This window comes from Pagrus pagrus (genome assembly GCF_965226575.1).
Source record: "Pagrus pagrus genome assembly, chromosome: 2".
NCBI classification, from domain to species: domain Eukaryota; kingdom Metazoa; phylum Chordata; class Actinopteri; order Spariformes; family Sparidae; genus Pagrus; species Pagrus pagrus.
Window position 1 is genome coordinate 33508373 of NC_140186.1, and position 21312 is coordinate 33529684.

General features: G+C 40.0%; 1 protein-coding gene across 3 annotated transcripts in view; it reads right to left on the reverse strand.

The window, feature by feature from the left end:
- Positions 1-21312, reverse strand: part of LOC311269777 (glutamate receptor 2-like) — a 78789-nt gene that overhangs the window by 30932 nt on the left and 26545 nt on the right. For all 3 annotated transcript variants that reach the window (XM_084374182.1, XM_084374181.1, XM_084374180.1), the window contains exons 9-16: positions 17820-17924; positions 17582-17689; positions 17309-17372; positions 15832-15974; positions 14624-14839; positions 9745-9899; positions 9071-9269; positions 6960-7207 (exon numbers count right to left, since the gene is read on the reverse strand). In XM_084374182.1, coding sequence (XP_084230308.1) covers positions 6960-7207; positions 9071-9269; positions 9745-9899; positions 14624-14839; positions 15832-15974; positions 17309-17372; positions 17582-17689; positions 17820-17924 — 1238 coding nt within the window. The remainder of the gene's footprint in view (positions 1-6959; positions 7208-9070; positions 9270-9744; positions 9900-14623; positions 14840-15831; positions 15975-17308; positions 17373-17581; positions 17690-17819; positions 17925-21312) is intronic.

A 21312-nucleotide genomic window follows, 5' to 3' on the forward strand; every position in this document is an offset into this window, starting at 1 on the left:
AAGTTAAAGGTGCTATATGTACCTCAAAAGAGAGGATAGTCCGATAGTATAATTCAGACCTCCGGAGGTTGGTGCCCACTCATGCCTGACTGCCTTCTAGCTCCTCTCCTGTTTTACGCCTCTCTTTTCCCTACCTGAACCCGCCATGTCTTCATTGTCACTGGAGTCAGGAGCCTAACTCCAGAAGGTACTGTACCTGTGTGCTAGTGGTGTAAACAACACCAACACTTCCCTGGTGCTCTGAGCTTCCAGCATGAGCTGATTAAGCTAATAGGATAACTAACTGCATGGCTATCTGAGCTAACAGTAGCTACAGTAGTTAGCGGTTATTTGTTGATATGCTTCCCCTTTTGTTTGAATTTTGCAGGAGGCTTATTCTTACATATTGCACCTTTAACTTGCAGAGACAGCAATACAGAGAGACAGAGTGAGAAGGTGGGGCAGACAACCATATAGCCATCTGTAGTGCTGGAAAGACACAAAAGTGAGAAACAAACTACCATGCAGCTCAACACGCACAAACACACACACACACACGCACACACACACACACACACACACACACACACACACACACACACACACACACGTGTCTCTGGATCATTATTTTACTTTAAAATATAAATGAGTGAGGTTAAAATAATGACTTTTTTAAGGATTTTGGAGTGTGTTCACATCCATTTTGGGTGATTACTGTAGAAAATGCAGCTCTTTTAATCTGAAGTACTCAATTTGTGACACAATGTGTTGTGACAAAGTCTGCATTACCAACGACCATCTTGGCAAAATAGTCACCTCCAAAACTCACTCAAACCACCCAAGCACTTCATACATCCCAGTGAGCTCCAACTGGGATTACAACATTGATTTCTAGTTTATATCTAATTTATATTCATTAGAAATGCACACGTGCACCATTATCTGTCTGTTCAACCAACGAAATGCTTATATATTAAAGAGGAAACCTCTCCCTACTGATGTTAATATTTACACATAAAACATTCCAGTTTCTTTCCGTATTTACAAAATGCGATACTGTGGTGTTTAATTTAGATGAGTGTTCTGACTTGTTTAGAATATTATTGTAATACATACATGTCTGTTAAGTTTAATATGAACCATGACCGATGGTAGATACAGATGTTGCAGGAGCTGTCATTTAAAGCCAGTCACAGCACACTGAGGCTGGGTGAAACAGTAGAAATCTTCTTGTGGATTACCACAACAGTTGCATCTTGGGTCAAGATATGTAAATATTTTAGCTGACCTGCTTTTACCAAAGTGATTCCTTTTTACCTAGAGGTGTTCATCCTATTTTTATTAATCAATTTCAAAGTCCTCTGCTACTCTCTGCATAGCTGTTGAAGCTGAACTTGGCTGTGTCACTTTGGTCTGTGTCTGATAAAACACTGTCAGCAGTTATATATGTAATGTTTTTGTGATTATATATATATTTTTCTCCCTCCGTGCAGTCCGACCTGACATTTTCGAAAACATTTCATGTTCTGACAACAAGGGTTTTCCTCAGGAGAGTTAAGTCACAGATACTCTATCGGGAGAAATGTGTCAGTCTCATGTTGTGGGAGAAAAGTGGCCAGAGCTTCCATCTTTCAATGTAAATCTATGCAATGCAAGGGTTTTGAGGGGTGGCAGCACCGTTGGAAGCTTCAACACTACAAACTTGATAAAACACAGAAATGTACACCGCAACGACCAATGGCGTTTTTCCACTAGCACGTTTAGGCACACCGAGCAAACTGAGCCACGCCAATTTGCTTTTCCATCACCAGTTATAGTGCGCCAGAGAAGGGGGCCAAGCAGGGCTGCGGTGACGTCTCGCAACTTCAGCCAACCCATAATAAGCCCCCGTCTCCCCATCTAAACGATACTTAACTCATGTCGGTGCAGGAAACCTGAGAGAAAGTCTGTGTTCAGCTTTCAGTACTTTTGTAGCTTCTAACTGAATCTCTTTACTTTCTCTTGTCCTGTTTGTTCTCTCACTCTCACTTTCAGCTGGTTCAGGAGTCATGTTTAGTTACTCCTGCTGAAAACACAACGTTTCCTGTAATGCTGCCTTATAATAAAAGCTTTTAAATGACTAAATAATGGGGGGGCTTTTATTGTGAAGAAGTTATAGTAAATGAAACGTGTTTGTAACTGAATTAGCGGAGCCACTTTGTTAGTGTGATACTTTGATAGCACAGCGGGGGGAAATGCAATGTAAAAAAGTAAAAATAAAAAGAAGCAGTACTACTGATTCATTGGCGTTTTCTATGTATTTCTTCCTTTAGAGAAGTAGACTATTGGTTCTACAGTTTAAGCATGTTTTTAAATGGCTAGGTTAAGCAAAGTGCTTCAATACAGATGTGTTATCTATAGCTTTGTTGGTTAAGAGAGGGGGAAAGGCTGTATCAGATTGATATCGGTATCAGCAGATACTCAACGTTGTTTTATCGGTATCGGACATGAAAAAGTGGCATCGAGCCATCCCTAAACAGAAATGTATATATCCCGGGAAAACAGAACCAAGCAGCGGATCTGATGTGGGACGGGGTTCCTACTCATCTATCAGTATGTATTTAGACGGAGGGTTTAGCAGTTATTCTGGTGGCTCCAGTACAGCTGCTGTTGGACAAACTACGTTAATGTCTGTGGCGTAGAGATGCACTATCCTGAATTTTTTAGTGATTGGCCAGTAATTGTGAGTTTGGCACCTGAACAAGAGTGTATGCACTATTAAGAGTGTGAGACCTGCCTCTTTCTCAGCAAAATGGTCTCCTTTTCAGTGCTAATGTGTGTGGAGAGGGGCACAGATTGCACAGATTGCACAGATTGCACAGATTGCACAAATTGCACATGTTGACCTATTTCTCGTTATTTTTCATCCATCTGTTAGGGGATAGAGATTTGGCTCTGTTTATGATTGCGCATCAGATAGTTAACATGTTGATGAAGGTTCTCAGTCATCCAGGTCATGGTAATTCTAAGTGCTGTATCGTAGGTAACTGGACGTGTTTCCCGGTTGTGAATGGTTGTTAAGCTGTCCGGAGGAGGGTACTGCATTGTAGGTGAGTTCCCTCTCCAGACAGCTTAACAACCATTCACACGTGGGCTCACCTAGCCCTAGCAACCCACATGAAGGCTGGTTGGGTCAAAGACCCACAAGTGGCCCTAACGACTCTGAAAGATCACTCCCACACAGAGGTTAAAAGCCTGCAACTCCCCTCCAGTTAGTTAGAGCTGAAGAAGCCTCTTGGATGAGAGGCGAAATGTCTTCAAGAAACTGAATCAAGTCCAGTTGCCTACAATACAGCACTAGGAATCAGCTAGTTAAGCGCCTCTTAAAATAAGTCAGAAGACAGCGACCAGCTCAGGGTACTTCTGGAGGCATATAATGATACTACAATAAGTCCGTGTAAGCAGGCATACTAAACAACCCTTGTAACCCACATTTGAGTAAAGCTGGCACAAAAGCCTTTCCAGCAGGTAGGAATGTTTCATTTCAGTTATTGTCAACACAAACATCCTTTCATGTTTTGCCATTTATTACAAAGTTTACAAAATGTACAAAAATAGCAATGCAGTAGTGGACACTATGTCACTCCTTTTTTGCCTTGGTGTTAAACTAAGGCTTATTACTGCAACAGCCAATACTATAAATATAGAATACAAAAAGTACAATACAAAAATAAGGAAATACTATAACAAATACTATAGTAAGTATGTATATTTTAGACTCACAAAGCTGTACAGTTTTGTGCCAAGTTCTTCATTATGGGATGTACAAAAGTTCACAGTAAAGAGAATATGTTTCACGGGATGATGGTCAAAGATGTCAGCTAATGTGATGTATAGAAACAGAACGGGGGGGGGGGGGGGGCTTGCTGATGAGACCAGCTATAGATGATATTAACGGACAGCTTGGTAATTCATCACTGGGGGTGGCTGGACTGGATTTCTGCTCCTATAAAGACAAAGATATACCAGGACAGTTAGTTTAGTTCAGACACATTGTCTTTATTACAATATGTTACGACTGTGTTTATTATACTGTGTGAACAGTGATATGATCGGGCTAAGATATATACAGTGTGAATTCTGTAGTGTTTTGAATGTTTTTTGTAAAGCCCTCTGTACATGTAGGATACGATTAGTCAGATCTTTCATTTTAAATTTTACAGACAGGATTTATTCATTATTTCACTAAGGTGATGTCAGTACTCATAATACATACGTCACAGTGCCATCTGCCCTCTTTAAGGAAGAAAGGAACAGTTGTGTACAAGACTAACGTTTTTATACTACTGCAGAGAAAAACATGTTCATCAGTCATATGGTTTTCACAGGGCACACTGTTTACAAAGTACAAATAAGTGAGATCAGTCATCCAGGTCATGGTAATACTAAGTGCATAGGCAACTAGACTTGTTTCAGTTTCTTGAAGACGTTTCAAGAGGCTTCTTCAGTTCAGAACTGAAGAAGCCTCTTGTTTGAGAGGTGAAAGGTCTTCAAGAAACTGAAACAAGTCCAGTTGGCTACGTTATAGCACTTAGTATTACTGCACACAATATCTAACAGTGTCAATGCTACATTTAGACACGCGTAATACATCTCATAATGTCCTTAAAAAGTTTCCTAATCTCAAATCTTGCCTCATCCCATAGCAGTAATAACAACTGGTAACAATATGTTGAACTGAACTACATTTTTTCAGTCTGTTTTCCACTAGGTCCACACAATCGCAATTTACGGTCATCTGTTATAAATAAAGGCAACAAATAACTGACAGTAGAGCAAGAATTTGGAAAAGCCAACCAAACTGCTGAACCTCCGACAGCTGGTCAAAATAAGACTGCTATCTTATGTTCTTCTTCATGTGTGGCGCTTGTGTATACGTTTACGTTATAGCTTACTTTGGTCAGTTTTAGCAACGCCACAGTAACAAGAAAACAGTCAAATCATGCTAACTGTTGTCATTAGTTACACTGAAGATATGTTTCGGTAAACAGCCAATGTTAGATGTTACTTACCAGTCTAAAGAAACGTTGCAAGTTTGTCTTTTTACTCGCCCAGAGCTGTCTCCAGCATTGGAAAGTCCCGGCAAAATGTAATCTTGTTTTGCTTATTATTACGTGGTTTCTTTTCTTTGCCACAGATGTGGTGTCTGTTGTTGCTGTTGTTTGCGATGATGATAAAAGTTGTTTTTCTGGAGCTTCTGCATCTGGCAAAGGCTGTAAACTTTTATGCAGGAGCCATTCCCTCTGGTCAGCTTGACTTCTTTGTCCTCTCCTGTGGCAGACTAGAGACTACAGTGACTCACTCTCACCTCTGGCAACAGGCGTGGTATTATGAAGGGATGGCCTGTCCCTGGCTGCTTAGCAGTGAATACTTCTCCAATGCATTACTATCTCCTCCTCCCCCTACAGAGGCTGTAAATTGCTTTTTTCATTCTGATTTAGGTCACCTGTTCACAAGTAGAGGTACATATGTGACATTACATCATTATCGTGATAGAGAACCCTAAAATTGGCAGAGAAATTTTTGCTCCATTTGTTGGCAGGTTTCATTCACAAAAATCAGTAAAATGAGTTTAAATGACTCACACTGGAGAGCACCACAAATACCCAGTGCCATCAAGTTCCAAGAGGGGGGAAGACTTATCCATGGCCAATATCTCCCAACCTCTGCAGTTTACTCCAAATCAATCTAGATAGATAATAACTACTAGTAGGAGAAGAAATTTGTATTGTTGATATTGGGGTGAACTGTACCTTCAAATATAATTGTAGAAAATGTATCAATTAAACACAGTCTCCATTTTCCTGTAAAATAAATTACTGAACAATACCATTCTAAGAATTTTATATAATACCTTTTTTCCTTCCAGCAAAGTTTGCAACCTTGAATGCTGAGAGATGTAACTAACCACAGATAGACTGGGTTTCACACTGGAATAAAACAGAAAGTTCTGATGGGTTTGGAATTGATGAAAATCATGTACCTATAATTTAGAAAAAAACATATCCAACTCGTCCTTTTGGATGGAGACTAAGTGCAATTCTCATGTTAAATTAATGTAGACACATTCCTTGGCAAACATTCACACACACACACACACACACATAAACACACACACACACACACACACACACACAAACATGTTCAGGTCATAGAAAACAACAGTTACTTGATCCAGGTCTTAAAGAGCTTGCTCATCATAATTGTTGAAAAATCTGCAACAAATTTCTCCTCACTAGAAAGACTATTTCACAATGTATGATATCATTGTATCATGATATCCCATCTTGTAATAATTACACTAAGACAATTAGGGACAACAGAATACTCACTATACAGCCATACAGCACATATTGAGACTGTTTGTGATGATTTCTTTAAGACCTGAAATCTCAAATTTTTTACAACCCTCCCCCAGTCATCACAGCAACCACCACTAGCCATTGGTCAGAGGTGGTCACCATGGTAAACATACAAACCACTGAGATGATGTCATCAGGGTAGGTGGATTATTATAACAACGAGTAAGCCGCCATGCCTCATTCATCACACTCGCATACTGCAATACCCAATTGGTACCACTTGGGACCATACTACATTGCTCCCCATGGTGGTTTATTTTCCTGAGCAGGGCTGCGCAGAAGCACAGCCACAGCTCACACACTGGCCAAAAACCATCTAACCACTATAGGAGGTGGTCAGCCAGTGTATTCTGATCATGACTTTAATGGCTTCAGAGCACTGAGTGAGGGAAATTCTAAATCAACTCACTGCTGTAAGTGAACTATTATTAATGTCAAAGTTTTGAGTTACAGAGGTTTTAGTATGGAGAAATAAACTGTGTTAATGGGGAGAGAGACAGTTTGCTAGGCAGCAGGTTAGTAGTCTGAATGGTACATGGCAGTGCAGGTTGGCTAGCATTGTTATACTGATCCACCCACCTTAATGGGGATCCTTTGGGTGTAGCAATGCCGTAGCCTTTGGAGTCCAGGTTTCCTCCCACTTTCATGGTGTCACAGGGTTTCCTCTGCTCAATATACTCGTTCATGGTGGACTCAAGCAGGTAGGCGTACTTCCCTTTGGACTTCCGGACACGCAGGACACCCTCTGATGTTTTTTTGACGAAGACAGAAGGTTCTGCTGATTTCATGTACTGCCACATCTTGTCAAACAAGGCGATTTTAGAGCGCTAAAAAAGAGAGACAGACACTGATAAGACACTCAACCTTTTTTTTTACGACTTGGATACCTTTAATACTGTAATATCCTTAATAACAGGATGCTTAATGGTATGTGGAGTATAACTGTCATATGGAGTTGTTAGAGCGATCAGATCTCAATGTGTTTTCAGTGTTCTGTTGTTGGCTGCACAGACCAGCACATTTTTTTAGCAAGGGACCACTGCTTTCCAACATTTGTAGGAGTCAAACCATGAGATATTTTTAAAAAGATGAGGGCGAGTACAGAGCTAACAACAGCTGCTTCATCTACTCCCATCTGAGGATGTCAGGACCCAGTAGAGTATCTTCGTTTTTCATGGATATATGACGGCTACGTCCCCACAAAAACTGGAAAGCTATTTAATTGTGTGTGTGTGTGTGTGCGTTTTACCCCGGACTGCTGCGGTCACTTTTCAGGCTCAATGATGTGTGGCTATTACTACAAACTTATCAACTTGGAAGCTGTAAGTTTTGCCATATTTTATGTAGGTCAGCCTGTTGAATCAGGCGAAGGCATGATATTCCAAATCATTGATCATTTGAAACCAACTAAATCACAAGCTGACACTATGCACAGACTGTTATAAAGCTGTAACTTTAGTGCCCTGTTGGGCAGTGAGGCTGAGGCTCACATATGGTGGTGAATTTTTTGGTTGATATTCACGGTACAAGTGAAACTAACTGGAAGCTAAATACATCAACAGAGCTGACAGGACACACAGTCAGCATTGCTGGTCCAGGTGTGTGTGAGCTGACCAGTCAGATCACACTGGGCATTCCAGGAGGCGTATCAGAGTGTCTCAAACAGAGGGTAAATACAGTCCTGCAGTAATGGAGAGTATGAGAAAGATAATATGTTTTTTGAGCATTAGAACATGGAAACCTGTTCAAGTAGAAACCCCAAATAGAAGCATTAACCTGAATTTGAGCATAATATGGCTGTTTTCAGGAGATCAACGTGAGCACAAAAGGTCAATACAGTCTCTCCTAATGCCTCCACTTTGCCTCCTTGAGAACTGGCATAGATTTCCGTCTTGGTCTGGCCGTGCTGTGTGCTATGCACCTGACCAAAACAGTTCCTGTACAAACAAACTCCACTTTGACTATGTTTGAACATCAAGCATCATTGGACAGAGTCGATCTCCACCATTGATTCTGACAACATTGGGCACCAGTCCTCCGTTTCCCTCCTGTTTTTTCGTCCTTCTAAGCTTGACGTTGAATGTACAGTAACAATTGCTAACAAATGCATACATTGTAGCTACATTTTTGGAAATTGTAACAAAAAGTTACTAAAGTACTAGTAATGTAGTTTAATTTCACGTCATTTTATTTATGCACTTTATCTCTGCACAAGGGATATTTTTGCTATAGATGTGAATCTTCACTGGCCTCATGATTTGCTTCAATTACAATTCACCTGTCAATTATTTGAATGCACAAATATTCTCGATGCATCTTGTTGTATCTCAATGCATTACATTGTACATTTTCTGTATTACTGCACATGACTACTTTTTCATCAATTATTAAAAGCAGTTGGAAAAAAAAAGTTTAAATACAATCCAATATAAACAACAGAAAAACAATTGTTCTTCGTCTGCAATTTGTTCAAAACTTGTAGATCTACTCAAAGTAACCATGATGGCGGAAGCCATTGAGTATATTTACAATCTTCAGTAATGTAAATATTAATTGTGGCCTAGGAAATCATATTACACCAGTACATGTGGTGTATAAACTTTGCCTGCATATAAAGAAATAGCATGCAATAGCGCATTGCAAATTAGTGGTGACCTTCAATCATTTTCTAACATGTGTTAAGTCCTTACTCTGAAGAACTCTTTGGTGGATCCAGAGTCCAGAGTTCCATATGCTATCTCGGTCTGTTTAGCCAGGTCTTCAGCACTTTCGATGGGAGAAACCATCCTCTCCACTGTCAGGAAGGCAGCCAGGTTGGCAGTGTAGGATGAGATGATGATCAGAGTGAAAAACCACCACACGCCCCCCACTATACGACCTGACAAAGACCTGCACACAGAGAGAGACAGAGAGAGACAGAGACCAAGGTCTGCTGTAATAACTTGAGCACTCAGATGAGAAGTTCATGGGTTGTATGGGAACATGTTGAATACAAAATCGATTAAACTAGAATGATTGATGGTTTTTGACCAGTTCAAACTCTGGAGCAGTTACTATGTCGCAAACATAGAGAGCCAAAGTCCTCAATAGCTTGTGTCAATTCATATATATCACATTTCTTTCACCTGTCTGATGAATTCAACATTACATTGCTTTTTGAATCTTACAATCCCTGTCTGGACAAACGAAGTAAACCACTGTTCAGCTAAGTTATAGGAATGGATTTTTAGTAATTGCAACATATACCTGAGTTGGCCAGTGGCCAGTTAGATCATATCTGTCTCAGATATCTCATACAACTCACTGTCATAAATCAATTCATTTGAAGTAAATAAATCAGCAGTAGAGTCATGGCTATACCAACCTTGGTGAGATATCACAACCCTGTCGCATGAAAGCACCCAAAGAGAACCACAGGGAGTTAAAGATGCCAAACTCGTTGGTGGATTCAGTTGTCAGCGGGAGAGCTCCATCCTCTGGCTCTTCTAGCGTCCATTCATAGGGACTGAATCTTGATACCTACAAGATAATGTAAAATGTATTGCTTTCTATTTCCTTGTTGCATGGTACCTACATGAGGTTACCCTTCCTTACTTTAGCAGAAATGTGTTGATTTTCATTCAAGAGGATGCACACAAGCAAAAGACAAAGTTAAACATACATGCAACATGAAAGGTTGAGTCACAAGTTGCTTGATCACTACAGGCAGTCTGACAGTCATGCATTATTTCTGGAGCAATTAGGCAGGTGTGTGAGACTGCTGCATGTGGAGCGCCAGCTTGAGGCCCAACTGTTGTGAAAAATTACCTGGGTTTTTCTGATGTGGTGGACAACACATTATTTCGAACCCTATTTTGGAAAATTGGATCTTTACTTCAAGGCCATTTGTGGCACACATCTGAAAATTGCAACCATAAAACCTGTACATTGTTTTTGCATCATATACTCCTTTTTCCTCCTTGGAAACAATAGTTCATTAAAAAGTTTACAGTGAGGTCCACTTAGTAGCTTTTTCTGGAATTTTCAACTACATCTCACTATCTCTGAGTTTGCTCAGTTCGGATAACTGAGGCAGAGAACAAAGTGTTACATGTTTGGTGTAACTTTGCTGGTTCACCAAAAAAAGTACAAAATCTTAACAAAAGCGGCTGTGGTTCAGGAGGTAGAGCTCGGCGTGTCAGTGGTTTAATTCCCGGTCCCTGTAGTCTACATGTCAAGGTGTCCTTGGGCAAGACACTAAACCCCCATTTGCCCACAGGGGCTCTTCCATCTGTGTGTATGAATGTGTGCGCAAATGGGTGAATGCCCTATATAAATACAGTCTATTTACCATTCAGCAGCTGCTGAGCTCACATGTCATCAAATAAACAGGACAAAAGGTTATCTGCACAGGTTTTTAGCTGTCTGTCTCATGCACAACAGATTCTATTTCTATTTGAATCATTACATCTGTATTAATAGGCTGGGTAACTGTTAGTGTGGCTGTGTCATGTGAACAATAGTGGGGATTTGTATAGACGATCAAAGACTTAAAAGGGCTCACCTCACAGAGAACCAGCATCCCCACTGTAGGTCAATAGACAACAGCTAACTCAGAGCCTAAGCTGGCTAGACAGAACCAACTTCAATTTGGACCAGATAATTTAACTGCTAGAACGTTTACAAGCAAACTAAAAGAACAGACATGAGGTAACCCATCTCCCCCAACCTATTGCGGTTCATTTATCAGGACCAGAATCAGCTTTATTGGCCAAGTAAGTATACACATACAAGGGATTGACTCTGGTTTTACATTTCTCTCAGTGAACTTATACATGAATAGACATACAGCTAGGGACAAGGACAACTGAACAAAAAATTAACAGAATGATTAAAGAATGGTGAATGGTAAAATATAGTACTGTGCGGCAACAGGTGCAAAGAAAATAGGTGTATATAGAGTATATTAAAATCGCCAACACCATAAAGGTATAAACCAAAGAGTCTGTATACAAGTACACTGTATACAAGGCAACTGTTTTGTGTTCTGTGACAGTACAAGTAATTACAACGGCAGCACCAGTAGCTCAATTTGTATGCGCTCCATGTACTGAGGATGTATCATTGCCGCAGAGATTCCAACCTGTGGCCCTTTGCTGCATGTCATCCCTTCTTATTCCATGTTTCCTTTCAATCTCTGTCTCTCCTGTCAAACAAAACCATGACAAGGCCAAAACTGCTTAAATAAAATGCTTATATGAGGTGGGTGGATGAAGTTCATTGTATGCATGTATACAAATATATGTTCAGGGTGCAGGATTTATATTGACCACTAAGTGCAGCAGGCCAGATACAAAGTAACACTGCATATGTCAAAAATGTCACAGGCTACAAAAGCAGTAGTGCCCCGTCATGTGTGAGCTCCCATTGCTGGATAAGATTCAGCTGTAAAGTCACCCTCTTGAACTCTCGCATTACTTGACCACCACATGATCACTTCTGCCACCTTGCCCCTTCCTCTCCCCTGCTCTCACTCTCTCTTACTCTCTCATGCTCATTCACACACACACACACACACACGCTTGTTTGATGTTTGATGCTTGAATGTACCGTAGTGTTTACACTAAAATTGGAAATCATATTTCTCCAATAATAGCCTCTCTGCATTGGCTTCCTGTAAAATCCAAACAAAATTATTTTCCTCACATACAAAACCCTTAATCCATCATATCTTAAAGAGCTCATAGTCTATCACTTGACTAGAGCAACACGCTCCCAGGGTGCAGGGTTACTTGTGTTTCCTAGAGTCTCCAAAAGTAGAATGGGGTGCAGAGCCTTTAGCTATCAAGCTCCTCTCCTCTTTCCATTTCATTTTTGATAAAGCTTATAGTTAGAGCTAGCACAAGCTAGCCCTTAGTTATGCTGCCATAGACGCCGGCTTCCCATGATGCACTGAGCTCCTCTCTCACATGATGCTAACTTATCTTCTTCCTCTTGTCTCTGTGCTTTCTCATCTCGCAGGTTCCCATGGATCGTAGTTGGCCCTGCTGCTGTGGTCCTGCTTCACTCCCACTGATACTATTATTCATATATCATATTTTGATCAGTAGTTTTTATAGCTGTTATTATTAATATAAGTCATATTTCAGTTACTATAGCTGTTATTATTGTGGTTGCTGTACATCTCCATGCCCCACCAACCCCTCTCCGCCTCGCCCTCTCTCTAAAATGAATCCACTGGAGTAGATGGGCTTTAATTTCTATAGTGCTTTTTCAGTCTGCTGACCACTCAAAGTGCTTTACAACACTTGTCACATTCACCCATTCACACAGACATTCATAACAGAGGCTGCCACACAAGGTAACAACCTGCTCATTAGGAGCAATTTGGGGTTCAGTATCTTGCTCAAGGTTACTTTTGACGTTTAGTCGGGGACCTTGGGATTGAACCAGCAACCTTTTATTACTGGATGACCCGCTCTACCTCCTGAACTACAGCCACAGTGGATGAAGACTTTTGTGGGGTTTTTTGCAGACAACAACAGAGCAGCTCCTGTGCTTAGCTTTGTACTGTCCCCCATCATGTTGAAATGCTGTGGTCCCTCCTTGAAAATGTTGAAAATGCTGATCTGTGAAGCCAACAACAGAGCAGCTGAGCTTCAAAGTACAATCTGAAATGTGTAGGGGGCTTAGCTAGACCTCAGGAATAAACAGTCACATTGGATTCTGCTCTCATCTGGAGGAGTTTACTGATGGGAGGAGAGCTCAGAGATTACTTTTCAACTTTTGTCACACACTACACTCTCCTTGTGTGCCGTTGCTAACAAACGTTAGCTCATGGCTAATGTAGTAAAGTAATGTGGCTGTTTGCCACAGATAAATACTGCGTGAGTAAGGAAAATAAACACAAATGATCTTGTGGTCAAACTCACTTTGCTGGTGGTTAATACACCATTAAGAAACCACTATTGCTGAAGAAAATCTATCTGACGTGGCTCAGGTACAAATGTTCACAGATAACTTAATGTTTTAAAGTTATATTCACCTAAAGTTTAGACTAGTTTGCCAACTTCCCTATCCTGAAAGTAGCAGTGGCAACCTAATGAAACGCACCATTTCCTTGGGTAAACTTCTGGATTTCTCTGGTTTGAGCATTTTTGGAAACATTTGGGATAATGTAAGGACTCATTCGTCTTAATACAGAATTCCTACATATTATAACTTTAACTCTTTCGTTCAAGTTCAACACTAACTGCATTAGTGGTCCACCGCTTACGAGAACCAATGGCAAACCTATTCTCAAACCATGGGTTGGGGCGGTCAAATGTCATCTTATTAATGCTTGTTACTGACTTACTGACTGGAGTTTCTGTGCTTTCTCATCTTGCAGGCTCCCATGGATTGTGGTTGCCCTGCTGCTATGGTGCTGCTAGGCTCCTATCATCACCATTATCATCGTTATTATTATCATCGTTATTATTATTATCATTGTTATCATTATTTATATATTATATTATTATGTATTATCATCGTTTCGTTATTTGTCATACATGCATTAATGCATGTCATCAAGTGTGTTTATTGTTAATACGTCCGACTTTGATTGTGCTGTAGATCCTGAGTCATGGTGTTTTATTTTGAAAACTGAAAAGCTTTACTATGCTGTTCCGCTGTCTGACTTCCTGTCTGGCTCGATCTGCTCTGTGCAGCTTAATGCAGCTGCAGTCCATATCCATATATATATCCATATATCAAAAACAGACTCGACACGTATTCTCCATGGAGCAAAGCTAACCACTGCTGAGACGCTTCCGCAATGTGCCATAGCGCATCTGGTGAAAACATGACCATTGCTTAGAATGCCTGCAATTAGCTCCAGCGGCTGTATCGCTGCCGTGTCGCAGAAGTAATGTTGGCTGTAGCATTGCGCAAGCGGGCCCGGTGGAATCTGGGGGTCACAGGCTGTCAGAGCAGTTTAGCAACATTTTTACATGATTTTGTAGATTACCTGTCCATGTGATAGAACACATACACTTGAGTTGTAATTAATCAACCTATATTTACACACACATTGTTCATGTGCACAGATCTGAATCTTATTTTTAGGCTTTAACTACAACCATTCAGTACATTTCAGGCAGACTATTTATGCATGCCACCAACACACTCACATGAGGAACATCTAACAGCCATGCTGACAGGAAAGTATCTGAGAATTCTTGTGGAAACAAAACACATCGATACACATAAACAGACTGACTTACCAGAAAGAGTACAACACTAACTCCTATATAGGCAAAGACAATGCACATCCAGATTTCATAGGCCAGTGGGTCCAGAAAGGAGAAGACTCCTGGTTTGGATTTCTGTGGCTTTTTGATCATGATGGAGATTCCCAAAGACATGAAGGGTTTGGAGAAATCGATCACCTCTTCACGAACAAGAGTGATCGTCAGGGGAGCAACTGCTATATCTGCTTTCTGATAAAGAGACAAAGATAGAGCGAGAGTGTTTGACAGCGTGATCCATTCATGGACTTGAGTAAGCTGTTGAAAAGAGGAGAGAGAAGTGTACAAGACACTTTTTTTTTTAATCTGGTCTGATGTCAATCCCACTGTCTAGGAGGCTGTCCCTTTTCAGCTTAACAGATAATTAGCAAATAGTGGAGGGTCATCTATAAAAGATATAAAAGGTCACACTTGTCTTTCCATCCCTACAGCTGGCATCGATCCTGCATACTCTTCTTATTTTTGTACATCCAACACTTTCATAGCATATACCACTCATTCATACCCTACTTTTATTGCTGATGTCAATGACTGACACAACCCTGTTTGTTCAGTGTGTGTTAATATTAGTTGTAATAAATTATATTTGTTTAAAGTGACTTGGGCAGAACAGAACAGGATAATGCTCAAAAGTTTTAGTCTCATTACTGGCTGACTTCCTCACTCTCTGACTCTCTCCAAGAAATTATACCAATGTGACCAATTTAAACTTATATTAGGATATTATTACAGATTTCTGTGGGGTTAAATATTATTGAAAACATTTTAGGATACTTGAAGTACATACATGACAAAACATATAACAAAGGCCTAGTTGTTTCTAGACATGTCAATTAAAAAATACAATATAATAGATATTAAAGAAAATCTTATGTGAATTCCCTTGTCACATTCATTACATTGATTACCTTTTTATGTTGTGACATCAAATAAAATGATGAACCACTATGTCATGGGAATCATGTTAAAAACAAAATGTACAGAAACATAGATTCAAAATGTTCAGTGATCCCTTCATGTATCATGGTAAGCCCTGCATTCAAAAGATATCATGGGATGCCATGTCCAAGGGAAATGGGATGATGACTCAATGCAGGAATTCAGAACACCTAAGACTCACCCAAACTTACATTTCTAACTACTGTAATACTGTTGAATTATTGTGAGTATGTTTTAAATCTTACCCCATACACCAGCTCTCCGACCATACCGTTCCAGATCTTGGTTTCTGCATCTCTTGCTCCATATTTGCCATCTCCCACAATCCTTAGCTGGTAGCGTATACCACAGTGCTTTGCAATCTCAGCAGCCAGATCAACACAGTAACCTAGCATCAGTCAAAACAAACAAACAAACAAAAAACACAAATGAAGCTCTATGATCACTGGTGCCAACTTTGGTTTAACTTATGTGTTATGTGCCAGTGTTTTGTTTTCAGATTTGAGATTGTATTTGTTTTTATTTGTTTAATCATCGGCTACATTTTGACCAAACATTTAACTATGATTATAACCATATAACATCAAACACAAGTTTAACACAATTTGTCAGACATCACAAATTTTGTTGGGGAACCACTCAAATGACCACCTGTGGATGCTAGTGACTCACTATATTGAAAACCTAACAATATCACTTACATAAAGTCGCTTTTATAACGTCTTAATAAAATAACAATAAAATAAACAAAACAAAACAAAAGATGTTTGCTGAGTGCTGTGTGAAGGGCCAGGCGGAGCAGGGGAAAAGAGACGCTTAAAGCCAGCTCCTTCTGAAGAATAAACACCTGGAGTCACTTCAAATTCTGCTCTGATCTGCAACATTTACATAATCTGATTTTGAATCGTATGTGAAGTACTCTTTTCAGCCAGTCTGCAAGACACTTATTATCAAACGATCTCAATTGGATGATCCGCATGAAGTTAGAATCAAAGTCTTCATGCACTCTGATAGCTAAACCCTGTCGCACTAGTAACTGCAGTACAAAAAAGATGGAGAGAGTATTTCTCACCTGAACTCTTTAGTTTTCTATGAAATATGAAAACATGACTAGAGAGAATCTTTTCTGTAGCTATAGACCAAATCAAAATGTGTGTTTACAATGACTTCCAGGTAGAAACCCCCCGCATTAGCTTGCATACAATTAAATGGTTATTTTTAATGATGCTGTTTCAAAGTGTATACATCTATTCCATCTAAAATGCATGTCCCACGCTATTATGGCTTATTAATAACAAAACTTTCACTAGCGGTTGGTTGGAGACCTAATTTAGCTGTTTGACCACAGACTAAAGAAAAGGACAGCTTAAGTTAACCCAAATTAGCAGTTAGTCCGAGGTGTGCTGTTGAAAAGATATCAAAGACAAAGCAACACAGTACATAAAATAAGCACAGCAGAAACCCCAGCTAGGTCGGACCACTATATATCTTTAAATGTTACAGGTAACACAAAAAAACACAAATCTACCCAGAAGTAACTGTCACTTCTAACTGTTACTGTGGCGTCACAGTGATTCAGTATATAATTAATACAGGGCAAGTAAACACAAGTAAATGCAATTAAAATATACATATATATATATATATATATATATATATATATGTACAGTATATTCAGCATTATTAAACACACACTCACACATACAGTCTATAAAGACATACCTTCATAGCGGTCATTATCTTGAAACAGTTCAGCATTCTTCTTCAGCATCACATAGGGCGCTTCCTACACACACACACACACACACACACACACACACTCACTTTATTTTATCAGTTGTTTCTAACAATGACTTGCTTAAGTAAGAAGTGAAATGTGTTTTCCATATTGCCCTGTGACTAATATTAATGCCATTTTGGTTTAAAAGGTCAGAAAACACAGCCCTTGTACTTTTGCTCATTCCCACTGCAACTGTTACATTATTACATCATTACCAGTATGGTTGTAACGATGACTGTCTTGTTTTCCATTCCCATGGTGTCGTTAGGGTATAGGTCTGACTTTGTCACCACCATCTTATCCATCTCATTCCAATAGCCAATCTAAGGAAACAAACACATGCACACACACACACACACACACACACACACACACACATTGATACTTCATATATTTTTCACATACCTACATACCATCACTGTATTCATAATGGCAAATTGATTCTGAAGTTACCTTTACAGGCCCACTGTTCTTCAGCTCCATGACTGTCACTGAGTAGTTGATTCTCTTCCCATACTGGTCAAACTGAATGTTACCTGTTAAGCCATCTACACGCACCTATGGACACACACAGAGACACAGTTTTTTTTAGATTCACAGACAAATACATTCAATTAAAAAAAAAGTGTGGTTAAACTACTATAACATAAATTAGCATATGTATTGGGTGCCAAGTGACCACGCAATTATCATCTTGAGAACTTTGGAAGATACAGTATATTCAGAGTCATGGAGAACTCATATGGAAACAGATCAAACATTGCTACAGACATCCTTGAGGAGCTAGAGAAGATACCACTTGTGAAGGGAAACAAGCCAAGGAAAGTCATTGACCTCATACAGTCCATGGAGAAGGCCCTAGCAGATCTCACAGAGCTGGGAAACTCGGGCGCCATAAAGAACCCACTGGTAAATAAATCGATTGAAAGTTACCTGTTAAAAGAGGCTAATGTTTATGGTTGACCATTAAAATAATGTCACTTCAGACAACCACTTTCACATGCTCTTGAAGTTCCTGAAAAATCAGGATGAATTCTATGAGAGACTGTAACAGCTAAAGATTTTGGAGAGGATGGAGAGATATCAGACTGTTCAGAAAAGAAGTATGAGAGGAAATATGCTTCAACAAGAGCCACAAAGAGCTGGGAGATGTGTGTGTTGTGTGCAGTGATGGAGGGCACAATGACAAAACTTTCTTCTGTAGGAAGTTCAAAGGGCTGAAGCTACCTGAAAAAAAAGCTGATTTGAAAAAGCTGGGAGCATGAAGAAAAGGTCTTGGATGTCATGATGATGATGGATATTGCAGAGATACTTTCCTATGCAGAAATAAGTACTGTTAAAGGAAGGAGGCCCCAGACCACCATCACTTTCTCTGCTCAAAAGGAGAACAAAAAAGAAGTGATGAGGAAAAGAGTGGAAAAGGCAGCAGAGCTAAAAGCAACTAGCAGGAACAAGAGTAGTTCTTGTCTGAACTTTCCCCAAGCATGGCTTAACGGTGCAGAAACGCTTTCACCAACAAATCAACAGCAACAAGCAGGACAAGTAAAGACCAGTCTGAACTTTTGGAGAGAAATGGCCTGTGTTAACTTCCTGTCATCATGATGCTGATCGAGGTCACTGCAAATGCAGGGCAGAAGATAGGGACCCTGATCAACCTTGCATCAAACACGAACTACATCACACATAAGGTGAACATTGAAAGATATGTCCTTAGAGTCGGAGCCAAGACTCCTAAAGCAACGGAGAGGGCTCATGAACTTGTCTGCTACAGCCATGATGAAATCGCCAAAGTGCACACAGTTATTGAACCTCAGAAGTTGCAGAAATTCTTCCCAGAGGTCAAGTTTGAGGAATTGAATTGAATAGAGGCCAGAGGAAGTTGAACTTCTCATTAGCCACTGTGAGGGAAGACTTGCTCCACAAAAGGCGAGAGTTGTTGGAGACCTTCTCTTGTGGGACAGTCCATTAGGAAAGACAGTGGGTGGAGCACACCCCGACTTGTTTTAGGAAGTCCAAAAAACACTTTGCTCTCTCAGAGAGAACAGCTGCTATCAACTATGAGGAAGTTATCAACAGAAGGTTACAACAGGAGGATGGAGCTCAGGCCAAGTTTACAGCTGCCAGTAACCATGAGTTTCTGGAGTGGTGGAAACCAAAAATTTCCACCAAAATTAGCAGGTCTTAGGGTTGGACAAATTGGTTCAAGGGTAGGGGGCCAAATTAAGAATGATTCGAAGACACCACAAATCAGCAAAGAAAACGAGTGCTTTGCCCATTATGGGGGAAAAAAGTCCTCTGGTTTTCCCTCTGATGTGCTCCAGCTGCTCTGCAATGCAATGCTTATGGATACTTATGCAAGTTTTATTTGTAGTTAGCAGATAATGTTTTCATCTTTTATTCATTTTCTGTTCATTTTTTTTGTTGTTGTTCAATCTTAAAGATGTCATATTTTGCTGATTTCCAGGTTCATACTTTAATAATTTGGGGGTTCTAGTACAATAGATTTACATACTTTAATTTTCAAAAAACACATTATTTTTCTCATATGGTGCATTCCTGCAACATCCCTTCTCATTCTGTGTCTTGAACACTCCGTTTTAGCTACGAAGTGGGATACCTCACCTCTCTTCAATCTTTGATGAGCGTTGTACATGTGCATTACTTAACGGGCAGGATGTAGCCAATCAGAGGCAGAGTAGGACGGATCATGCCGAGCAAGGTAGTGTGATCCAAGGACGTTATAATTGATCCAAAACAACACCCCTACAGCTGGTAAGCATGGCTGCGGCACAGCCGTATAAAATTTCTAATATATATATAAAAATATATATATTTATATAATGCCTTTTACATAGTGACAAACATAAGTTATGGAGTTCACTTTGCAGACCTTTCACATGCATTTTTTTTATTACCAGTTTAGCAGTGTTTCTTTGCTACAATGTTCAGGAATGATTATTATGTCAAGGAACACTGACTTATCTCTTGTACTACAGTATACTTGTATCATCTGACTGGTACTAATTTTCCTACTGCTCTCAACTTAATTTACTTCTTTTCTGATTCCGAGGCTGCCCCCAAAAAACAGAAACACACAAAAACTTTGTTGGTTTTAAATCATTTCCCTACACACTGATTGACTGGGGTCTCCAACCTGCAAGCTGCTCTTCAAGAAGAACCTACAAGGCCATAGCAGCGCTATTGACATTATATTTGTAGCAACGTTTTACATGTATGTTACCACAAACTTTCACATAAATGTGTTAAAATTAAAAAGATTCACAAAATTGAAGCTGTAATAATTATTTTCCTATCAAAATAAGTGTTAAATAGCTCTATATTCCAACAGCAATCACTGTTATAAGTGAATGGTCAGTGACCCATGTCTTTCCTCCCCCCACTCATGCTGTAAAAGAGAATCCCTAACCCACTTTATCTAACCAGGCAAGAGACCTAGATAAAGACGCTTCCCTGTCTGCTCATGAACACGATAAAAGCAGGATCCTTCTGTTTAGGGGCAACGTCAGAACAGGGTAAGCTATCAATTTCAAGTGTTCTAGTGACGGCTCAGACTACCTCTCCAAGCGTAGAAAAACACTGGAAGAAAAGAAAGAGGCGAAGAGAGCTGCCTTGAAAAAAAAAAATTAGTAGGGCAAGTGTGGTGACATGGAGAGGAGGGAGGGGATTGCTATTGCAACACAAGTTAGCCTTGAATGCTTACAGCAGCTTAAAGTAAACTAATATTACTCCATTACAGAGGGTGCTGCTGAGACAGGTGTGCAGCTGAGCATGCCTACTGCTAATGCTACATATAGGCCTGAGGCTTTAAGGAACAAGATACTGTCCACCTTATGAGAGGCCTTTGTCAGCATGCTGGATACAGAGGTCAGGGCCAGTCTGGAAAACAAGCTGGCATCTTTTGGGTCTGAAATTAAGGCTGTTTAAA